At 35.9% G+C, this 20,693-nt stretch overlaps 1 protein-coding gene across 1 annotated transcript in view; it reads right to left on the minus strand.

Moving 5' to 3' along the window:
- The window catches only part of LONP2 (lon peptidase 2, peroxisomal), a 105,144-nt gene that overhangs the window by 69,253 nt on the left and 15,198 nt on the right, over positions 1 to 20,693 (minus strand). Inside the window, exons 5-8 of the mRNA XM_044256204.1 lie at positions 19,469 to 19,632; positions 18,056 to 18,150; positions 12,145 to 12,403; positions 3,506 to 3,647 (exon numbers count right to left, since the gene is read on the minus strand). Coding sequence (XP_044112139.1) covers positions 3,506 to 3,647; positions 12,145 to 12,403; positions 18,056 to 18,150; positions 19,469 to 19,632 — 660 coding nt within the window. The remainder of the gene's footprint in view (positions 1 to 3,505; positions 3,648 to 12,144; positions 12,404 to 18,055; positions 18,151 to 19,468; positions 19,633 to 20,693) is intronic.

Consider the following 20,693-nt stretch of genomic DNA (forward strand, 5'->3'; position numbering starts at 1 on the left):
CTATAGAGTATCTACAGTTTTCAGAGCACTTTTACATAAATATCATTTAATTGTTTCAACAACCCGTGAGGTATTAGAGATTTTTTACCCAGGACTGGGGCAGGTGGGAGGGAGAAGCAAGTCAGGTATCAAGATACTCATTTCTTCTGTATATGTATTTTGCTTTACTCTCTAGAACCCTAGTCTATAAGGAACTGATGCTACTTACAACTAAACTACAGTGGTATGTGGCCCTAGGTAGCATTTACTTTAAGGCATCATTTTGAGGCTTTAATACTTTTATTTGGAATATTAATAAGTCAATTATCAAAAAAAAGTGAATACCAACTTCTATCAGACAAGAAAATATCCCTATGCCAGCTGCTTGTTATCAGAGATCAACTCAATTCAACAAATGTTACTGAATCACTACATAGCACTAGGAGAAGACCTAAAATATACTGTGTAACAAACAGAGGAATTAGTCATCTCCTACCACTTGTCAAGTTGTCTCTGGTAGATCTGTTTCAGTATGTTGCTGAAACTGTATGTTTCTCTTCTCTTTCTGTATGTATTATTCTTTTGAGAATAATCCCTGATACTTCAGTTTCTCAACATACTGTTGAGAAGTATCAGGGATTATTCTCAAATTCTTTTCAACAGGGTAACTATAACTGCCTAATGAGAGAATCTGTCAGATCATCTGAAAAATGCCCCAATGTAAATTAAACTCAAAGTCTAAAGTTATCATCTACAAAACCACTAAACTCTTCAATAATGTTCACTATTTTATTGTTCGTAGTACTGACGAGTAAACTAGTTACTGAGTCAGAACTGTCTTACAATAAAAACAGGCACAACCAAATGAAACTCTAATCTCCAAGTTCTGTGGCTTTTAAGTAAGGCAACTATACTTTTTATTGTCCAAAGTGGACCCACTTCTGAGGCTAAAAGACAGCACAATTGATAATTAGGCATAAAATGGGATTGTTCCAGGCAAACCAAAATGTGTAGTCTCCCTGCTTACAAACACATGTCCCAGGGTCATTCTGTTCTAAGATTACAAAAACAGAAAAGGAAAGAGGAAGTCAGAGAGAACTCAAAGCAAGGAAATAAGAAAAAAAAAAAAAACTTTCACAAAGCAAGTTTTCCCTTAATTTCTTTTAATTTTAACAAATCACTCTGAATATTAATATTTCATTTAAGCCACGGTAAGAGTTGGGGGGGGCAGAGGTAGTAAAATGAGGGCTGGTTAAAGGAAGTTTATGAAGCCATCAGGTCCCAGATCCCTTCCCCCATCCCAGGAAAATACTGGAGGCTTATTTTCCTAAGAACATAAAATAAAATAGTCATTCCCTGCCCAAGTGACCCTCAGCACAGTTGAGTATGTACTCTACTGAAAACAACTGTTCAGGTGGATGCATACATCTGGGATGCTGAATGCAGTTGACAGGGCACTTCCTCCCCTTCTCCCCAGCCTTCCTTCTAAAGGCAAGGGACTTAAGGAGTCCTCTCCGAGAAATTTGACAAGACTCAAAAGACCTGAAGTTACTGATGTAAGAGAGGTTCCTCAAATAGCCCAGCCAACCATACCATTGAAACTCAGTCAATAAACCCTCTTCCTGATGCACAGAGCTGCCAATCAGCATTTCTGTTCCTCCCCATTAAATACGAACAAACAAAAATTACCAGATATCCAACAGACCACTTTAATATAAAAGAGAAAAAATATATAACAAATAGATTAAAGCAGCTTAAAGAAAAAGAAAAAATACCTATTAGTATCTTTCTCATAAAAACAACATATTACATTTATGTAACAAGAGCAAGATAGCATAAAAAGAATAAGCAGTTCCTTTTATGAAAGAGAAATTAAGTTCTTTGAAAAAATAAACTCACGGAGGATTAATAGACCTAAGGAAGCCTTCATAAAAACCATAGTAAAAAAAAAAATAAAGATGAGTAATAGAAAAGATAAGAAAGTTAAAGATCTCACATCCAATAGGAGTTCCCAAAAAATGAAGAAAAAAATCATCATTAAAATTCAAGAAAATCCAGAGCAGACTCTGAGTTTTCAAAGAATAAAAAAAGGCACAGAAGAGAGGACCTGAAGGCCTCAATCTAATCAACAACATCACAGGAAACTGGAAAACAATGGAGCAATGTCTTCAATGTCTTCAGTTTGAACATTAATATTTTACGTAAACCACAGTAAGAGTTGGGGGGGGCAGAGGCAGTAAAATGAGGGCTGGTGAAAGTAGGTTTATGAAGGAAAATTATGTCCAAACAGAATGCAAATTACCAATCAAGTACCAGGGAAACATAAAGACATTTTCAGATATGCAAACACTAAACCACCCATGCAAGCTTTCTCAGGAAGCTACTGGCAGATCAACACCAAGAAAATAAGAGAATGAGAATGAGAAAGACATGTAATGCAGGAAACAGGAAATTTAACATGGTGGGAGGTGAAGAGAGATCCTAGCAATAGGCACCAGATGTGGATAACTAACTCAGGCTGGAGGTGTGAAGGAGATTAAGCTGATGAATTCAAGTTTTTTATTTTTTTTTTAAGATTTTATTTATTTTATTTATTTGAGAGAGGGTATACACATGGGAGCAGGGGGGAGGGGCAGAGGGAGGAGAGAGAAACTCAAGCAGTCCCTGCACTGAGCATGGAGCCTGATGCAGGGCTTGATTTCATCCCCCTGACATCAAGACCTGAGCTGAAATCAAGAGCTGGACACTTAACCAACTGTGTAAACCCAGGCGCCCCACAGTGTCTACACGTCTTGAAAGGAGACTTAGACAACTACTGGAAGTAAGCAGAAGAAACAAGGCAACTATTAGCTCTATAAAGATTTTTTTTTTTAATTTTTACAAAACAAAAGGAGGACAAAAAAAGATAAGTGATTATGGTTTATCACATGGCTCAGCCGTGAAAAGCACTTACATACTTAAAATAATTTAGGTATCTGACAATGACTTAACAAAATCAGGATATAATTTAGACTGGGAGACTGGGGGTATAAAAAAACAACATAGTGGGGGTGGAGGGAAGAAAGCAAGTGAAATCCTCATCTCTTATAGAGAAGAATCAACAGATGATGCCAGAAATTGTATAATCAAGAAGCAGCAATATACCCATGTTATTTTGAGAGGACAGCTGAGTAAACTAAAAGTTAAAGAAGGAGACATGGGGGACCCCAGGGAGAAGAAGACTTGCTTCCTGTTTTTTTGTAATAACCTTATAGAACTACTGTTGTCTAAACAAAAAGCATGTATAAAATGTAAAGTATTTGATAAAAACAAAAAAAGAAAAAGAAATGAGGGTATTATTAGAGAAAGAAAGAAGAAATCTCTAAGACATTTTAACTTAAATATTAATTTGCTTCAGATTTTAGTCTGTATCATACTTTTTCCCATGATTAAACCCACACCAATATATATGCTACTGACTACAATAATTTGCTCCCATCCATACTCTTCAGATGTGATCAAAGACAGGTAAGTTTCTAAATCTTACCTCAAGCAGAGCTGCTGCAGGATCACCCTGCAGACTTTTTCCTAGTTTGTCAACCTCATCTAACAGGAACACTGGATTGTTAACTCCAACAGTCTTCAAGCCATTGATTATACGACCAGGCATACTGCCTACATAGGTGCGCCTACAGAAAGCAAGCAAGCAAGTTATCAAGATGTCAGGGGGCAAGAGTGGTATCACTTAGAAATCAATATTTAGGACTGGGAAAAAGTCATTTAGTTATCACAATAATATAGCAAAGAGGTACTATATATTTAAAAAGCTCTATGATACAACCAAGAGCTACCAGATCCAATTTTTATTTTCTATTTAATTTTAGCTGTAAGTTTCCCATAATATTTAAACAATATAGTTTTTGCTCTTTAGTGAAATCGTGAAACATTATACTTAAATAATTATAACTCTTACTTCTCAGGATTCCAAATATCCAAAGAACCCTAATAAATTTAATTCTCATGCTTTTCACAGTTTCTCAGAGTACCCTCCCCACTCCCCCCAAAACAAGCACCTTTTTACACACTGAAATGGTTGTCCCAGGGCAGGTTAAAACATCATCATCATCATTTCCTTCATGAAGGAAATCAGAATTGTTTCAAAGGGCCATTCAAAATGCACACTCCCCTCCCCCAAAAAAATCAAAGTTCTTTTACTTTATTTATTTATTTAAAGATCTTATTTATTTGACAGAAAGAGACATAGCAAGAGGGAACACAAGCAGGGGAGTGAGAGAGGGAGAAGCAGGTTTCCCACAGAGCAGGGAGCCTGATGTGGGACTTGATCCTAGGATCCTAGGATCACAACCTGAGCCAAAGGCAGACGCTCAATGACTGAGTCACCCAGGCACCCCAAAATTATCTTATTTTAGAGGCAATAGATATTTATTACTTATAGTAAGATCTGGGGTCAAAAGTATGTATATCAAAATTCCATTAATTCTGGCCTTTTGAATAAAACTGTGTTCATCCCACATATATTAACTAGTATAACCAAGTTCAGCCAGATATTTTGTTGTGCATTAAAATGTATGAGGCTCCTTTATCATATCTGAACAAGAATTATCTACATAATTATAACAGATCTAGAGGGTGGCATAAATAAAAACAAATGTGTTTGTCAAACTGAGAAGTGACTTTTTTTTTAAACAAAGCCAGCAAAACTTTAAGCAGTAATTTACTAATTTTAATTACAACCTTATTGCCCAAGCCATGTGTAAAGCAGATGCTGTTTGTGAAAAGACATAAAAGCCTGTCTGCCTACAAGAAACTGATCAAATGGGGTGTTACAGCAACAGCTTTCTTAGGATAGGCACAAAGCCGATCCAAGAGCAGGCCTCAGTTTCACCACATGACTGTGTAAAGTAGGACAGAGTAAATAGAGCGACCTTTGAAAAGACAAGAAAGCCTTACAAATATCGTGGGAATGCCTTACATCCAGAGAGGGTGACCAAGGCACTGGAACCAAATACAATAAACACTGTGCTATTACAATAAAGAGTCAGCACATTGAAGATTTCAGAATGGAATACAAGAAGGATGAGACTCAAAATTAATAAAAGTCTCTCAAATTATTTTTCTAGAGAACATACAGTATTTCTGTGAGTAAGTAGGGAAGGGAAATTAAAAACAAAACGAAACACTGCAAAGCCTCTAAGGGTCCCTTTATTACTGCATCAACTTCTCTCTTTTCCTTACTGTTTCTGACAGGTAGATTTCAAAAACAGGTAATGACAATTCAAGACCTAAAGTCATGGAGAGGAAAATAATATTTTAGGTAGATATCCTTTCTAAAGAAGCAGAAATCTAGATCCTAGTCTATATACAAGCAACTCCTCTAAACCTTTCATTGCTTCCTGGAGCTTAGTGAATAAATCCAAACTCCTGTGAATTCAAAGCTCTTCACAACGCAGTCTGCACTGCCCCCCCCACCCCGCCCCGCAGCCTTCCTAACCTGCTGTTCCCTAAGCTCTTGCCTTATCTACAATCACAATCCTATTATGCCCCTTGTGCTTTTTTAACCTCTGTTAATATGGTACCTTCCTGCCTTTAATACTTTCCCTGCCTGTGTAGATCCAGAAATTCTAAACTTCTCCTGACCAACTCTCACAATGTGATCTTCCCCAAAATGCAATGTCTATAGCATTTACAGGCCCTGCAATTCATCTGATGCAGTTACAACTTAGTTTTTATTTATGGGTACCAAGTATATAGCCTTTTCTAAAGAGCCAGTGAGCACGCTGATGATAGAGAGTGAGTCTTATTACACAGTAGATCCTGGATTTAGAACTGTCAGACCGTTCTCCAAACAAAGGCTTGTTTTCCCAATTTATTTAAGGACAACAGATCAACCATGCCAGCACCCAAAGTATTTTTCTTTCACCATTGTGAAGGACAAACAAGCCTTTGAATACTGCTTTGAACAAACTACTTGACCTAAGTCTCAGTAAGTTTCCCTATCTGTAAAATGGACATAATGAGAGCGTATTCAGTCTCATGAAATATACAATTATAATAAATAGGTAAAGGACACAGCATAGTGCCTGGCACACAGTAAGCTTTCAAAACATGTTCACCGATGTTAATGTCTTTCCAGAGCACCAAGCACACTCAATGCCCTGAGTGTTCTTCAATCACAGGTGACATTCCCCAAATGTATACCACTAGTCTAGAGGTCAAAGAAGAGAACCATTAAATAGAGCCAAAAGCTGTGGAAAATATCTATAATGTGCTATCTTTGGCCAGGAGGTATGGTAACAGGTAATCCACTGACCAAAGAAACAGAATAAATCTTTGGAATAGGAATCAGATGGTTAAAAATGTAGTAATACACAAAATAAAAATGTTCTCTTTCAATCTCACCCAAAATAACTGCTTTTAAAAAATAAATTAGCATATCAAAATATCCTCCTGAGAAATTACATAGGTATAAAATTAATGAAATTAATACTCTTACAAACTACAACTTTTTTGAGGGCAAAAAAAATTTTTCCATGTCCTTTTATCGTGTCCTTCTTCATAATATAACATCTAGAAAGCAGCACAGCACAATACAGGGACGTCTTCAAAGAATGTATTTCTTCAATTACTTACTATTCAGTCCATATACATGATTAAGAAGTTTTTCTTAAAACTGAAGTACACAAGTTAATTTAAAAACTATATGAATTTCTATTTTTCTTGTACAGGTACTGGTACAGGCAGTTCATAGGTTTATCAGGACTATTCAACTAGTATATGACATAAACAAAACTGTAAGTGTCTACATGGCTCAAAATGTTAAGTTACAAGATCACCATTTTTCATTTTCCAAAATATAGTCTGGTTTATGCTTCAAAAAACAACCACAGACAATTACAATATCATGTATTTACATCTCCATGGTAATTGACGACTTTATTACTCTGTGTCTGGGTATCTTCAAATCCAGTGTAAGCCAAAAGGCTGGTCAGTCTGTCACGGTCACTGTCACTGACATCTAAGTATCGGGAACAATTATGTATTTACTCATCTCTCTCCCATTGTTTAAAGAAGGGGGGAAAACGGGCATTTCACCATCACCTTTTCATGCCTGCTCAATTAAGGAGCTTTCATGGGATACAGTGCAAACTACTGAAGTGATACTTAGGAAGAATCTGTAATATAAAAATGTATGTTATAAGGTTAAGTGGAAAGAGGATTACAGTTGCTTAAAGAAAAGGGTAAAAGGTGCCCACTGAAAAGTCTGGCAGGAAATAAAATGTTAATAGTGATTATCTTTGTGTATGGTAGAAAACATGAGAATTTTTTTTTTCCTTTTTTAAAAAACTTCCAAATTTTCAAAAAAAAAAAAATTCCAAATTTTCTACCAAGGGTGTATACATCTCTCTTCAACTGGGAAAAGTAATAAGCCTTAAAAGAGATCCTAATGATCTCAAAAGAAAAACAGTCTTTAAGGAACTAAAAATAGTCCTTAATATGGCATGCCTAAGAAATCAAATTGTTATTCTTATAGCAGTCATTCCTAAATCTTTTTATGTACTCATTTGCACAGATGCACTCATTTAAAGGACCATAAGACCTCCAAAATATAAATATGTTTTAATCTTACTTGAATTCACAAAGCACTCAGAGAGAACTTACCATGTTTGGCACTCTGCTGTGAACATGGAGTGATAAAAAGGACAATAAGACAAGCTAAAAACCCTACTCTACAGAGTTCATACTTTTCCCGTATTTATAGTTTATCTCTACAGTAATGTACTATGAATGCCAGAGGCCTATATTATTTAATCATCAAAAGAAAACAATGGACAATAATTGGTCAGTTTAGAGAAGAGTAAGATCATAACTGACTGCACGTATGTTAATGGAGAAAGCCTTGAACTGGGGCCTAAAAATGAAACTAAACTTTAAAGAGGCAAAGAAGAGCTATATGCAAATACAGGTTATAAGGAGGATAGTGAGTAAACTATAACATGTCTGGCATACTATGCTAAAAATATATTAAAAGCTTGCTACTTTGCTTATTTTCCCTTTGTGGAAACTAATAATGAAACAGCTAATTTATTTAAAACATCACCATTTCAGGTTCATGAAGATGTATCATGGAAAGCAAAAGTTCATTTTTCTTCTCACCTTGTTTGAGCCAAAGATTCCTTGCAATGGTACCATTTTATTATCTGAACAAAGAGCTGGCAAATCACTTCCAAAGGGTTACTATCAACAATAACTTGAGATATATCATAGCAATAAGTACATTTCACGAAGAAACAACTAATGAAAAACTATTACACAAACATGATTTCATAAAACTTATCCTAAAAGAAGTTATATTTAATTGCTATGAGCAGATTTAAATTCTTTAAATATTTAAATATAAAAATGTTAAGCTGTAAAAAAAACTGTAGGAACAGAGATTCTGTGGCTTTTATGAAAGTGAACAAAAAAACCCCAGTGGAGGCAAACCCAAATGAGAAACGTTGAGAAGACTATAAAGCTGTACTAGTTAATATGGAGCATGGACTCTCCTTCCTTTAAGCCATTCAAAATAATATAAACAAAAACAATGAGCCAATGTAAAGTCAGATTATGATTTTCCAAGTTTAAGATTCAAATGTAAACCAAATCTTTCTTTTGCTTCCCCACCTCCCATTTCATTATCATTGAACTCTAAAACATACATATTTGTTTTTAAAATCAATTCCTAGGGGTGCCTGGGTGGCTCAGTGGGTTAAAGCCTCTGCCTTCGGCTCAGGTCACAATCCCAGGGTCCTAGGATCAAGCCCTGCATCGGGTTCTCTGCTCCGCAGGGAGCCTGCTTTGTCCTCTCTCTCTGCCTGCCTCCCTGCCTACTTGTGATTTCTCTGTCAAATAAATAAAATGTTTTTTAAAAAATTAAATTAAATTAAAATCAATTCCTAATAGCACCTTTCTTCATATAAACAGGTATTCCTAGCAAAAGGCTGGAGTTCTAAGCATGGGAAAATAGGAAAAGTGAGTGACAAAATCAAGAGAATAAGCAAGGAAGATAATATAAAGCAACTCTGTTTTTCCCTGGCTATTTTAAGACTGCAGAACAGTGGTGCCTACTCAGAGGCTGAGGAAAAACAAAACTTTGCATGAACTCTAATTGTGAGCATGTGACCAGTACTTAAATGCCAAGACCTGGGTGTTTCCAAAATGCTTCAATTGTCACATGGAACCACTTGTTCTCACACACTCCACCCCATGATTGTGCTATAAGCTACTGTTCTTCCTCCCCTTCGATTTACCTCCAACTCACAAGCTCTGACATAAGTCCATACTCTGTTCTCAACCTCTGCTCTCCTGAATGGCCACACCCCACTCTCCACCAGCTTCCAAACAGGTTTTCAAATAAAAATTTTCTCCAGCCTTTGATGCCTTGGGAGGACTGGTGGGCAGGAAGCCCCTAGCTGTACGACGGCAGGCTGCTGTAGTGTTTAATGAAACACCTAGTACAATGACAGTGAGGGAGTACTTCCCAGCAGGCACGGAATGATTCAGACTAATCCATACACCCTTTATTTGGCAACAATCACAGCCTCTATGCATGCCACACATTCCTAAAAAGCTTATATTTACACAAATTTTTTAGGCAAATACACAGCCTCATTTTACAAAAGACTCACAACAGATTCCATTCTCTTAATGACACTCACACATGTGGAAGAATACTCACTTGAACAGATTTTATGTCTAACAGTGTAAGCAAAAACTTAAAACAAAGCTCTGCTTGAAACCAACAATGTTCTTAAGGGGTGAGGATTATGATATTACATATTGCCCACCAAGAGTCATCACAAAAATACATTTTTCCACAATTCTGTCACATAAATTAAATAATAATGCTAAGAACAGGATTTTTAGGTACTATTTAAAAATCAGATTGAATTCATTGAAGCTTTTAAATGTAAACTTGCTTTCCTGAGAATTTAAAATTAATAATTAAAGCTAATTTTTATCAAATGCTTACTATTATGTGTCAGGCACTGAATAAGTGCTTTCCAAGCCTTACTGAATAAGCAATAAACAATGTGGCAAGAAAGAGGACAGATTACCTACATGTCATGTGCTCATGATATTAATTTCATGACAATAATTCCACAAATTTCCTAGCTTCCATCAAACACTTACACAATACTATGCTACAGATATCAAAAGAAAGAAGTGAACTAAAACAACTGTGAATGCATGAATCAAGTCACTTGAATGGGAAACATCTCCCAAAAGCTCTTGGGCTAAAATAAAAAGATTCAGGATCTAGATCCAGTTTCTCCCAGATTGGTATAAGGTGCCAATTTCTTTATAAAAGCAAAGGACAGCCTCTAGTGGCACATATGAGAATAAGCAGGTCTAGGTGACAAAAAGAGTTAGAAATTGCCAGAATGACCCAGATCAATTTCCCAACCTAATCTGCAGCCCTTATTGTTTATTTATTGAAATCTTGGAATGATTTTTCTTTAATGCATAAGAATTGTAAATAAGCAAATAAAAGAGAAAAAGGAACATTTTTCATGGAAAAGTTTATGAAAAGGTTTCCTGCCTAAGGCCAATGATCTAATGAATAAAACAAATGGAAAACAAGATATTATAAAAGCATCCCATTCTCCCCCCAACACACACAATCCAAGTTTAATCCATATTCACCAAACTGTAAATATGCATTTAAATTAGCCAACTTAAATTGGCAGTTGGTCACTGCCAGTACCTGCAAGATTTTCAAAGCCTCCACGTGTAATTTAGATTGCTTTAACAACTTTAAGACTGAGGTATGACCCTGAAGAGAGAAGTTTTATCTTCAGTTTAATTACTTCCCACTGGAAGTTAAGCAGTTTCTTTTTTTTTTTTTTTTTTTAAGATTTTATTTATTCATTTGACAGGCAGAGATCACAAGTAGGCAGAGAGGCAGGCAGAGAGAGAGAGGAGGAAGCAGGCTCCCTGCTGAGCACAGAGCCCGACGTGGGGCTCGATCCCAGGACCCTGGGATCACGACCTGAGCCGAAGGCAGAGGCTTTAACCCACTGAGCCACCCAGGTGCCCCAGTTAAGCAGTTTCTTAAAAAAATTTTTTTTTTTTAAAGCTGAGATATCATTAACATTAGTTTCAGGTTTACAACATCATATTCTTTAATAAGCATCCATGATTTCTACATTTTTTTTTTTAAAGATTTTTACCTATCCACCAGACAGAGATCACAAGTAGGCAGAGAGGCAGGCAGAGAGAGAGAGAGAGGAGGAAGCAGGCTCCCTGCAGAGCAGAGAGCCAGACGCGGGGCTCGATCCCAGGACCCCGGGATCACGACCTGAGCCGAAGGCAGAGGCTTTAACCCACTGAGCCACCCAGGCGCCCCTGATTTCTACATTTTAAAGTGTTCTTTAATATACACATTATAGGTATATTTTCTCACAACTTGCAACTGCTATGAAACCCTTAAACCTCAAAACAGAAAGTTCATGCTTTCCCAAAGCATCTTCCAATCTGAACAAAAGAGATCAGAGAGAACAAAACCATGAACATAACATGGAAACCCGATTCTAATAATGTTAGATTAATCAAAGACTCAGTTCTCACAGTTCAATGTATTTTTATAGAAAGGGTGTCAAAATTGCAAGGATAGGTCTTAGTAACTATCCTTTCTCCTTATTACTTATATCCATATGGAAAACCAGCCTTCTAAAAGAAAGTTAAACTGCAAACACGTTTGTTATCAAAGATTTCTTCCCTTCTCTGACCTGCCCCAGCTGTGTTGTACTTATTTTTTAAACTCTAAGAGTTAGGGGTCATTAATTATGAAATGCTACTGGGCCAAAATGAATGTAAAGACTCTGTAACATCTAACCATAACTGATTTATAACTACATTCAAGTGAAATTTCAGGACGGCTGACTAGTTATCCATTGTCAGACAAATAACAAGGTCAGTTTGGATGCACCATTACAGTTGAGGCTCTACGCCAGCTAAAAACATCCTATAGATGTACTATAAATAAGTACTATGAGTGTCCTTTTGATTCAAGGTATCACAAATAGCCCTTTGAGAAAAAAAGATACATTATGCTTTGGCTTCTGAAGGGCTTTAGTCAATTAAAATGGAGAACCAGAGACTAAACTGAGAGAAAGAGTCTACCTGTGTCCTCGAATGTCAGACTGATCACACACTCCTCCAAGTGCAATTCTGTGGAACTCCCGACCAAGAGTTTTGGCCACGGATCTTCCCACACTTGTTTTACCAACTCCGGGAGGGCCAACAAAGCAAAGAATGGGGCCCTTTAGGTTGTTCTTCAGCTGTCTGACAGCCAGGTATTCCAGCACTCTCTTCTTCAGTTTTTCCATAGCATAATGATCATTATCCAGAAGAATCCGGGCAGCTCGAATATCCAGACGGTCTGTCAAATAATCCCAGAAGCACACAGAATTTTTAAATGGAAGAACTGCTTTTGAAGCTGACAAGAGTCAAAAAATACATTTTAGGGAGAAAAAAAAAAGGTAACAAGACGAGAACAAAAGTCGATCTTTCTAAATGAGTCTTCAGGGAGACCTGGACCTGGCTTTTTTGCTTAATAAGATTTAGTGTCAACAGAAATAGTAAGTACTACATACACAATTAAAAACTCAAGGAGCGCGCGTGAGTGGCTCAGTCAGTTAAGCATCTGCCTTCAGCTCAGACTGAATTCCGCAACAGGCACCCAGCTTAGAGGAGCCTCTGCTTTTCCCTCTACCTGGGTCCTCATGCTCTCGCGCGTGCTCTCTCTTTCTCAAAAATAAATCTTTAAAAAAACCCCAAAAAACAAAACAAAAAAATTCCTCAAGTTTATATTCTTATCATTTTATTTTCTAGGTATACTTTCCTTCCATGGAGACATAATTTCTACATATTCCATTTGTGCTGGCATTTGTTTATCCTTTTCTGAAGTGTTTTTCTTCTTATTACATAAGTAATATATGCTCATTTCAAAAAACCCAGTGACACCAATACAAAGGAGAAAACTGTCACCCATAATCCCATGTGCTCAAGAGAGCATCCCTACCTTTACTTTGGTGTGTACTATGGTAGGTTTTATATATGTGTGTGCATACACATGTCCTATACCTATTTTTCAAAATGAGATTATATGATACCTTCAAGTTTTGTAAAATGTTTTTTTCACTTTGCATATTATGGATGCCTTTAATGGTCAAATGTATTTTCTAGTAATATTTTAATGGCTATATAATATTCCATTATTTAATCATCCATACTCATTTAAATAATTCCCTACCGCTGAACATTTAGGTTATCTATAAATCTTTACAGTTATAAAGCATGCTTTACCATGCATCCTTATAACTAAATCCCTACCTATATCCAAAACCACTTCCTTTAATCTATAGGGAGAGGTGCTGGGTCAAAAAAAATACATAAGTTGTATAAAGAACTATCTATGTTCTATCAATTAAAGTCTCACCAGTAAAGTATGAGTTAGACTTTAGTTCTATAGCCAAGGTTTCATCAGGTCTACTGATGTGCTTTACTACTTAAAATACTTGTAGATTAAACCATTAAATACTCATGGTCACCAGCAAGAATTCATCAGCTGAGTGACATCTGGGGGATGATACCTGACCACATGATAGTACTGATAGAGAGAGGAGAAACTGGGAAGAAGGAAAACACACACAAGCCAACTCTTTCAGTTATTTGGAATCTGCTCTGCATTCTTCCTACAGAGAAGGGAAAAAAATAGCCTTAAATGGTAGTTTGGTTCCCAAGCTAGTCTGAAAAAACCTGGCTAAGCAGTAATATATGTAATTTAATTATAGCACTGTTGCTTTTAGTTCTGGCTAAGTGATTTGGAAAGGGAAGAACAAAACTTCTTCCCCCTTCTTTGGCTTCAAACCCTAATTAATAAATACACGAACAAATGAAAGATAGGAAGTTTCCCAACTGTTTTATAATGCAAACCCAAACTCTAAAACCTACCACAACAAACACAAAAGAAAACTTCAGCCCAGTCCCATTCTGTATATTAAAATTCTCCTAAATCAAATCTATTCAGAGTAATCTACTAAGGCCTAGTGGGATTTATTTTAGTTATGCAAAGATGGTTTAGTATTAGGTTACTGATGTATTTACTACATCACCATGTCCAAGAAGCAAAACTCTCTATCAGAATGTCATTTTGTACCTAAAAGCCACTTGTTATAATGAAATATCCACCCCTAATTAACATTCAGTAAACTAAGAATAGAATTCCATGTAATTTAGAAAAAATTGAAAACACTCTGAAGGAATTTCTTCTAAGAAATATGCCAAGTAAAGACAATTTTAAGAAGTGCCTTGAACATTTGAGGAAAGATAACTTCCATACTACATAAAGAATTGTTTTGTGTCTTTTTCTATACTGGATACAATTTTTTCTGATTATTCTTTTCAATGATTCAAAATGCATGCTTCCTAGTTCAAATAATATATGTAGTTACATGTAAAAAATATAAAATGAAATGAGTATTAGCTCCTTGAGTTTTTAGTTGTGTAGTACTATTTGTTTATACTAAATCTTTTTTACAACTAGAAGACTGAAATGGTATCTACTGGCCCTTTCCATTCAAGATGGGAAAATCAGCAAACTCATTTCTCCAAATCTTTCCTTTCTGCTTTTGGTGACCTCTACTGTTAAGCTTCTCTCTCAACAATCATGAAAAACATCTTCATGGTTTTGTAACCACACTCATAATAACTACTTAGATCTAATTCTATATAGGTATGGCTCAGAAGTTCAACATGCCTCCCTGTATATCACAATTTACCCATTTTCAGTTCTCTGCTGGAATACTAAACAATGAAAAGTATGTTCATGTGGGGCAGGTACACGAATGTTATGCATCTCTAATGCTGACATACACCCAGCAGAGACTGAGTTTCTAGTGTGTGGGTGGTCTCCTTATATAGTTGTGAAAACAGTAACAGCTTTGTCCTGTTTTTGTACTTTTTGTTTATTGAAGTAAAGAACAGGAGTCAGCACTTTTGCGTTCAGTTAAATGTTTCCCTCCAAAATCTGTACAATTACACTGTATAAGCCTGGTAAAAATTCCTGATTAGTAATTAAGTTCACTTTTTAAATAGGCCAAGTGGAGGAGGGAGGAATCTGAGAGCAACTTAGAAGGCTACAGATGGCAAATAATCAAATCTGCAATGTTAATATTCTCAGGCCATTACACTATATATTCTATATGCACCCTGCATTTAGTTAGACTAAATCCTGAAGCAAAGAAAAATGTTACTGAGATAATACCAAAATTTTAAAATAAGGCCCCAGGGATTATCAAGTTATCTAGATGCTTTTAGCACAATATACAAGTCCTACTGTCAAGAGAAAGTAACAGGTTTTGAAAATTGTCACAACTCCATCAACAACAACAGTAACTATCAAGCATATACTATCAGGGAAGCTTGGTAGGTGAAACAAAAGCAGAGCAGTTAAATAACACATACAAAGTTTAAATATAACTTTCTTGTCCAGGTCCAAACTAACAGAGCAGAGCCCTCTCCCAATCTCACAGAACAGGACCACTTCACTTAGAAAGTAGGCATTGGAAAGTTGTAAGTTAACAGAAGACTACTGGAACTAAAATGGACTTCCCAACAGCCCAGTGAGATCAGGACCGACAGCTGATCACAAACTGGGTCAGATGACATGAAGAGAGACTAAGTCAATGGGAACACACGTTCTCCTCCATTCGTTTCACTACGGAATTTCCAAAAAGGATTTTGATGAAAGAATTAAATCAAGAAATTCAGCTTCAGTTTGTTTGGTAAAATAACTCAACTAGAAGGGAATGTGGTCATGCAAACATGAAATAAACTAAGAAATAAATTTACCAGCATAGTAACATTAACAGCTCTATGAACAGTAGCTAAAAACCTGGAAACAAACCATATACCCATCAACAGGTAAATGGATAAACAAATTACTAATCTATGTAGCAACATGGACAAACCTCTAATTATGCTGAAAAAAAAAATCAGAAAAAAAGGAGTACATACTACTTCATTCCCTTTTATAACATCTTTGAAAATATGAACTAATCTATAGAGGTTGGGGATTCGGAGGGAAACATGGAAGGTAGGGATTACAGAGAAGCATGAGAAAATTTAGGAAGGGATGGTTATGTTTGCTACCTTAATTATGGTAATGGTATTACAGATACACATGTTAAAACTCATCAAAGTATATGTACAGTTTACTGTTTATCAATTATACCAAAATAAAGCTGGAAAATAAAGCAAATAAAGCAAAAAAAAAAAATTACTGCTTCTGAACAACTGCTTCTATAGTTCATCAGTGCAACCTAATTTAATCTAATGAAAACTTGCAGATTCTCAGAATTTAAGAGAAAACAAAATGTGAATTAGCCTTTTAATTTTATACACAAACATTCAAACAGAGAGAAAAACTTAAAAACAAACTAAAATCTAGAGGGATGAATGCAAATTTATAAAGCATCATTGAAGAATAATTAGCATCACTTAGAATGTACCTGCTTTCCACAATAAGAGCCTAAGAACTATTAAGAGGAATAAAATCTAAGGGTTGTCAAAACAAAAGGAAGATGATAAGGCCAATTTCATCTTAGTACTACCTAGCCGTGTAGCCGTGTAGCCGTTAACACATTAAAAATGTGTTAAGATGACCCTAGGACGCCTGGGTGGCTCACTCAATTAAGGGTCTGACTCCTGATTTTGGTTCAGGTCATGATCTGAGGGCTGTGGGATTCAGTCCCACATTGGGCCCTGTGCTCAACAGGGAGTCTGCTTAGGATTCTCTCACTCTTCCTCTGCCTCTCCCCGTGCCTGTGCATGCATGCATGCTCTCCCAAATAAACAAATAAATTTTAAAAATGTGTTAGGTGATCCTTTCCAAAAAAAAAAAAAAAAAAAAAACACCAAACTAATTAAAAAGGAGTTATTTTGAGGAAGGAGGCAACATGGTGGAAGAGTACGGGATCTCATCTCACCTGGTCTCTTGAATTCAGCTGGACCCCTATCAAATCATTCTGAACACACGTGAATTCAACCTGGGATGTAAGAAAAGAGTTGCGGAATTCTACAAATAGAAAAGCGACCGGGCGCCTGGGTGGCTCAGTGGGTTAAGCCGCTGCCTTCGGCTCAGGTCATGATCTCAGGATCCTGGGATGGAGACCCACATCGGGCTCTCTGCTCAGCGGGGAGCCTGCTTCCCTCTCTCTCTCTCTGCCTGCCTCTCTGTCTACTTGTGATTTCTCTCTGTCAAATAAATAAAAGATTAATAGAAAAGTATTTTTTAATATTAAAAATTCAACATCTGGAAATCTGGTTTGTATGGCACATCTTATGTGGGACATAAATGTGTGCTTTAGAGGAAACATTAAAAAAAAAATCTCTAGCACTTTCTTAAATGCAGGGATTTTACTAGCCAGGATAATATATTTTTAAATTTTCAAAAGTCAACCATATGGATACTCCAATGCCAGCAGCAGTTCAGGCAATCAGTCTACTGCTGAACTCAGTAAACCCTGTGTGTAATACCAACCTGTAATACTAGCCTGTCCAATAACAGAAACAAGTGCAAATAAATGGTTCTAAGAATTATGAGAGTCATCCCAAGAGAAAAGAGCAAATCCATAGGAAAGAGAAAAGTTTTACTGAAGGACAGAAGTTTAAACTCACTGGATAGGCTTTTGTATGAGAAAAACAAACTTCGAAATGGTACAACTGCTCCATTTACATATAACTATTTCTTTAAATATTAATGTTCATCATCGACTGAATACTGGTATTAGGAAACACATCAACAATTACAGAAAATCCTATTTTCTCCAAAATCAGGCACAAGGCACTTTCATGTAGCACCTTCTTTTCCTGTTTGGTCCTAAGACCTAGATGATACAAGTTCAACATCTTAATAATTTATGTTAGAGCTATAGTAACAGTAAAATAATAAGTGGTGAGTATTTCAACAGAATCATGAGCTTTCTGAGTAACATTCAGACTGTAAAAAGGTGTTATTTTGTTGGCTTACCAGTTGTACTTTTGTTCCAAGGAAGTTCCACCATAAGTTCTAAATAATTTCTAGTCAGAGCATATTCTGGCATTGACTGAGGCATTTTTTTGAGTCTGCAGGGAAAGAATACATAGAAAAATGTTCCACAACATAGAAGAATTCCCTAAAAACACAAAAATCCAGCATCTGCCTTTCTTGTGTCAGATATACTATGCATATTTAATTTAAAAAATCTGGAAAAGTTTTAAAAAATCTGGTTATTTTGTTTTGTAATGTACTTATGGAAAAAAAAAATTAAACAGATACCTGCAAACTGGGGGGGGGGGGGTGTAACAGAGGTGAGGGATAAAACACTGTATCTAATTCTATCCTTGAAATATGACCTTACCAGTATCAGTATCTCACAGTGGGAGTCTCAAGTCACATTTATCCATTGATATACCTATCACAGTAAGATTTAAGTGCTTAACCATGCATAACACAGTAATTATATATTTTTTGTATCAGAGATGAAATCAGCTCATCAAAGCAAGCTTATATCAGATATTTAATTAAAAATGCAACTCCCATAATAAATGCAGTGTTTAACAGTGTTCTGCCCACAACAGATGTTCTACATTAATTAATGCCAGTCAGTATAAAGTATTCCTGAACTGCAACTCACATCCTTAACAGTGAGCCTGAGAAAGTCAAGTATTTAGTTACTAAGCATTCACTTAGGTTCATATAAGTCACTAATAAAAGAAAATGCAACACAGTTATAATGTGTCAAGTACAGAAAGAAAATACTGGTTTTCTATTTAACCCTGAGATTATCCATATACCCTATGCTGTCATAAGGTTTCTGTGTACTTTACCTTATACAAAGAGAAACTGACAGTCCCTGCCCTCTAGAGTTTACAATCTTTTTTTCTAAAGAAGAAAAAAGTGACATGTGAAGAACATGGTAAGTGAACAAACACTGTGTCTAAACAAAGTACAACCTATTCATTAAGACAATAAAAAAGCAGTTAACAAGAGTGATCATGTTTGACAGTACACTATAGGTGGAAGAACTGCACCCCTTATACACAGCAACTGAGAAAAAGAGTTGGGACACTGTTGTTAATTTAGCAGTATTAAGAGTGTTTTAAAATCAGATGCTGGTTGAGGCATGAAGAGGGATAATCTGAAGATTCCACAGATCACAGCTATAATCTGAGAATTTGGAAAGCCATGAAAGGTAAAAATTGACATTGGAAAGATAAAATGAATAGAATGGTCTATACCTACATTAACCATAAGGAGAAAGGTTAAAGAACCTAAAACAACTCAGCTTTCAGTTTGTGATCCAAAGAAGACCCAAGTTTCCATGAGTAATTAATTTTTTAACATTAATATGCAAAATGAAAATACCAACGAGTGAATAGTTTCTTTTCAGCGTCAATTTACCTTTTTATCTCTTTAACACAGACCTTATGGGCCTGCTCTGGCATACTGGATGTTCGTATTTTTCTCTCTAGCATGACAATGTCATCATTGTCTTCATCCTCATCATCATCTTCTAAGGCTCCTGGGATGTGTGTAATCCTCCTAATAGGACGTATTGCTATAACCTAAAACAGAAAGTAGAAGAGTAAAACGGTGTGTCAAGATAAATTGGAAACGAGGTACCTAGTCACACACAAGATTATAACTGGTGCTAAACACTTTCATAGAGTCTACATCTTTAGGAACTAAGTTCAAAATGATAACTAAGAGGCACAAGCACATATAGAAGCAGCAGAATTCCAAAAGTGGATCAACATAAAGTGGACATTACTTTACTACATGCTTATACTACAAGATGAGAAAAAAATTCAAGAACTGGCTCTAAAAATAATGAAAACATCTAGGACTATCTTTCTTTGAGCTACTACTGCAGTCACTACTTTCTTTATTATATTAATATTTAGTAATTACCAACAATAAATTCCACTTCCCCTCCCACATTATAAAGTTTCTAACATCTCTAATGTTTCTACCATTGACTCTATTCTCGTTTATCCCCCACACACAGAAAAGTCTTCGTCCTTTCAAAATATTTCATCTTACCTAGGTCCCTTTCCGTTAACTACACACTCTTTACTTCCCTTTTTCTGATGTTCTGCTTTTCCATCAAGTGGCTTTGACCACCACTTCCCTTTCCTTCTTAAGTACTTAAATAATCTGTATTTCATACTTTGACTTTTGTCTCCATTATGTTGAAATTGCTCTCTGAAATCCAACAACCATCCTCTTTGCCAACTCAAATGGCTTTGTGTTCTCTTTCTCCACAACTTCTCTATCATATTTTAAAACTTCCAAAGTGCTCTTTTGAAATTCTCAACTCAACAATATCATGAATCAACACCAGCTATCACTGAAGCAAAATGACAGGTACTTCATTTAAAAGCATGGCTATTTATTTTTTTAAACTATTATTGTTATTTATCTAATGCATTCAAATATAAAAAGATAAAGACATAATGCAGTAAATAAAAAAGCAATTTTATAGTAACAGAAATAGTGAATCTATACCTTTTTCTACATAACTCACTGGCAGAAAAAATAAATAGTCTTAAGTATGAAAAACTGAAACAAAAAAAATTTTCAAATGAGAGTTTTAAAAAAGCACATCAATTATTTCATTATTGAG

This window comes from Neovison vison, chromosome 7, assembly GCF_020171115.1.
Source record: "Neovison vison isolate M4711 chromosome 7, ASM_NN_V1, whole genome shotgun sequence".
Classification (NCBI taxonomy): domain Eukaryota; kingdom Metazoa; phylum Chordata; class Mammalia; order Carnivora; family Mustelidae; genus Neogale; species Neogale vison.